At 46.0% G+C, this 657-nt stretch overlaps 1 protein-coding gene across 1 annotated transcript; it reads right to left on the bottom strand.

Moving 5' to 3' along the window:
* Positions 1 to 7: 7 nt before the first annotated feature.
* LOC104993764 (NEDD4 family-interacting protein 1) lies at positions 8 to 652 on the bottom strand (the record flags this gene model as incomplete). The annotated part of the gene is made up of 1 exon (XM_010847194.1): positions 8 to 652. A coding segment is annotated over one exon (600 nt), but the record flags the coding sequence as incomplete, so codon positions are not given.
* Between the last annotated feature and the right edge of the window lie 5 nt (positions 653 to 657).

The raw sequence follows: 657 nt of genomic DNA, 5'->3' as shown, positions 1-657 counted from the left end.
CTTCTTGGGAGAGAATTCATAAATGCAGGAAGGCCTTCGCCAGAAAACATCTTTAATAAATAAAGAGAACTCTGGTCCTGGGGAGATTTGAGAAATTTTCTGGCATCTTCCGAACTTTTGCATAATTGATAAATCCTCTGAGAAACAGGAGAAAGCCTAGAACCAGGAACACCCACCAGAGCCAGTACTGACCATCAAAATATCCAGGGAAGTAAGTGGAAAACCTCACAATCAGGATCCACTTAATTAGAGAGAGACCAAATCCTGAAATGGCCCCATACCTTCCTGCAGCTGAAGTGGTCAGGCAAAAAGACAGGAAGAACCCAATCCAGTTAAAGAGGAATGCCATGAAGAAAGTTAACATGAAAATCCCATCGTTTCCTATCCTCATCTGGTCAGGATCATCAAACTCCTCCCGACCTGCAAACTCCTCATCTCTTCCAGGAACCAAAGGGATAGTGGCTTCGGCTTTGGTTCTCTCAGCTTCATCATAACTGGGCAGTGTGGTAGCCACATTGTAAGATGGGGGCTTTGGAAACCCAGACTCGTCTTTGTAGTCAAAATAGGCTGCACTCTCCGCAGAGATGCTGCTGTAAGGTGGAGGAGCATCCCCTGCAGCCTGTTCAGGTTCTCCAGGCTCTTCTTCATTCTGCAACT

The sequence above is a fragment of the Bison bison genome, unplaced genomic scaffold (assembly GCF_000754665.1).
Source record: "Bison bison bison isolate TAMUID 2011002044 unplaced genomic scaffold, Bison_UMD1.0 scf7180017493967, whole genome shotgun sequence".
Lineage (NCBI taxonomy): Eukaryota > Metazoa > Chordata > Mammalia > Artiodactyla > Bovidae > Bison > Bison bison.
Note: the sequence above shows the minus strand (reverse complement) of the source record. Positions and strands in the feature narration are given on the sequence as shown.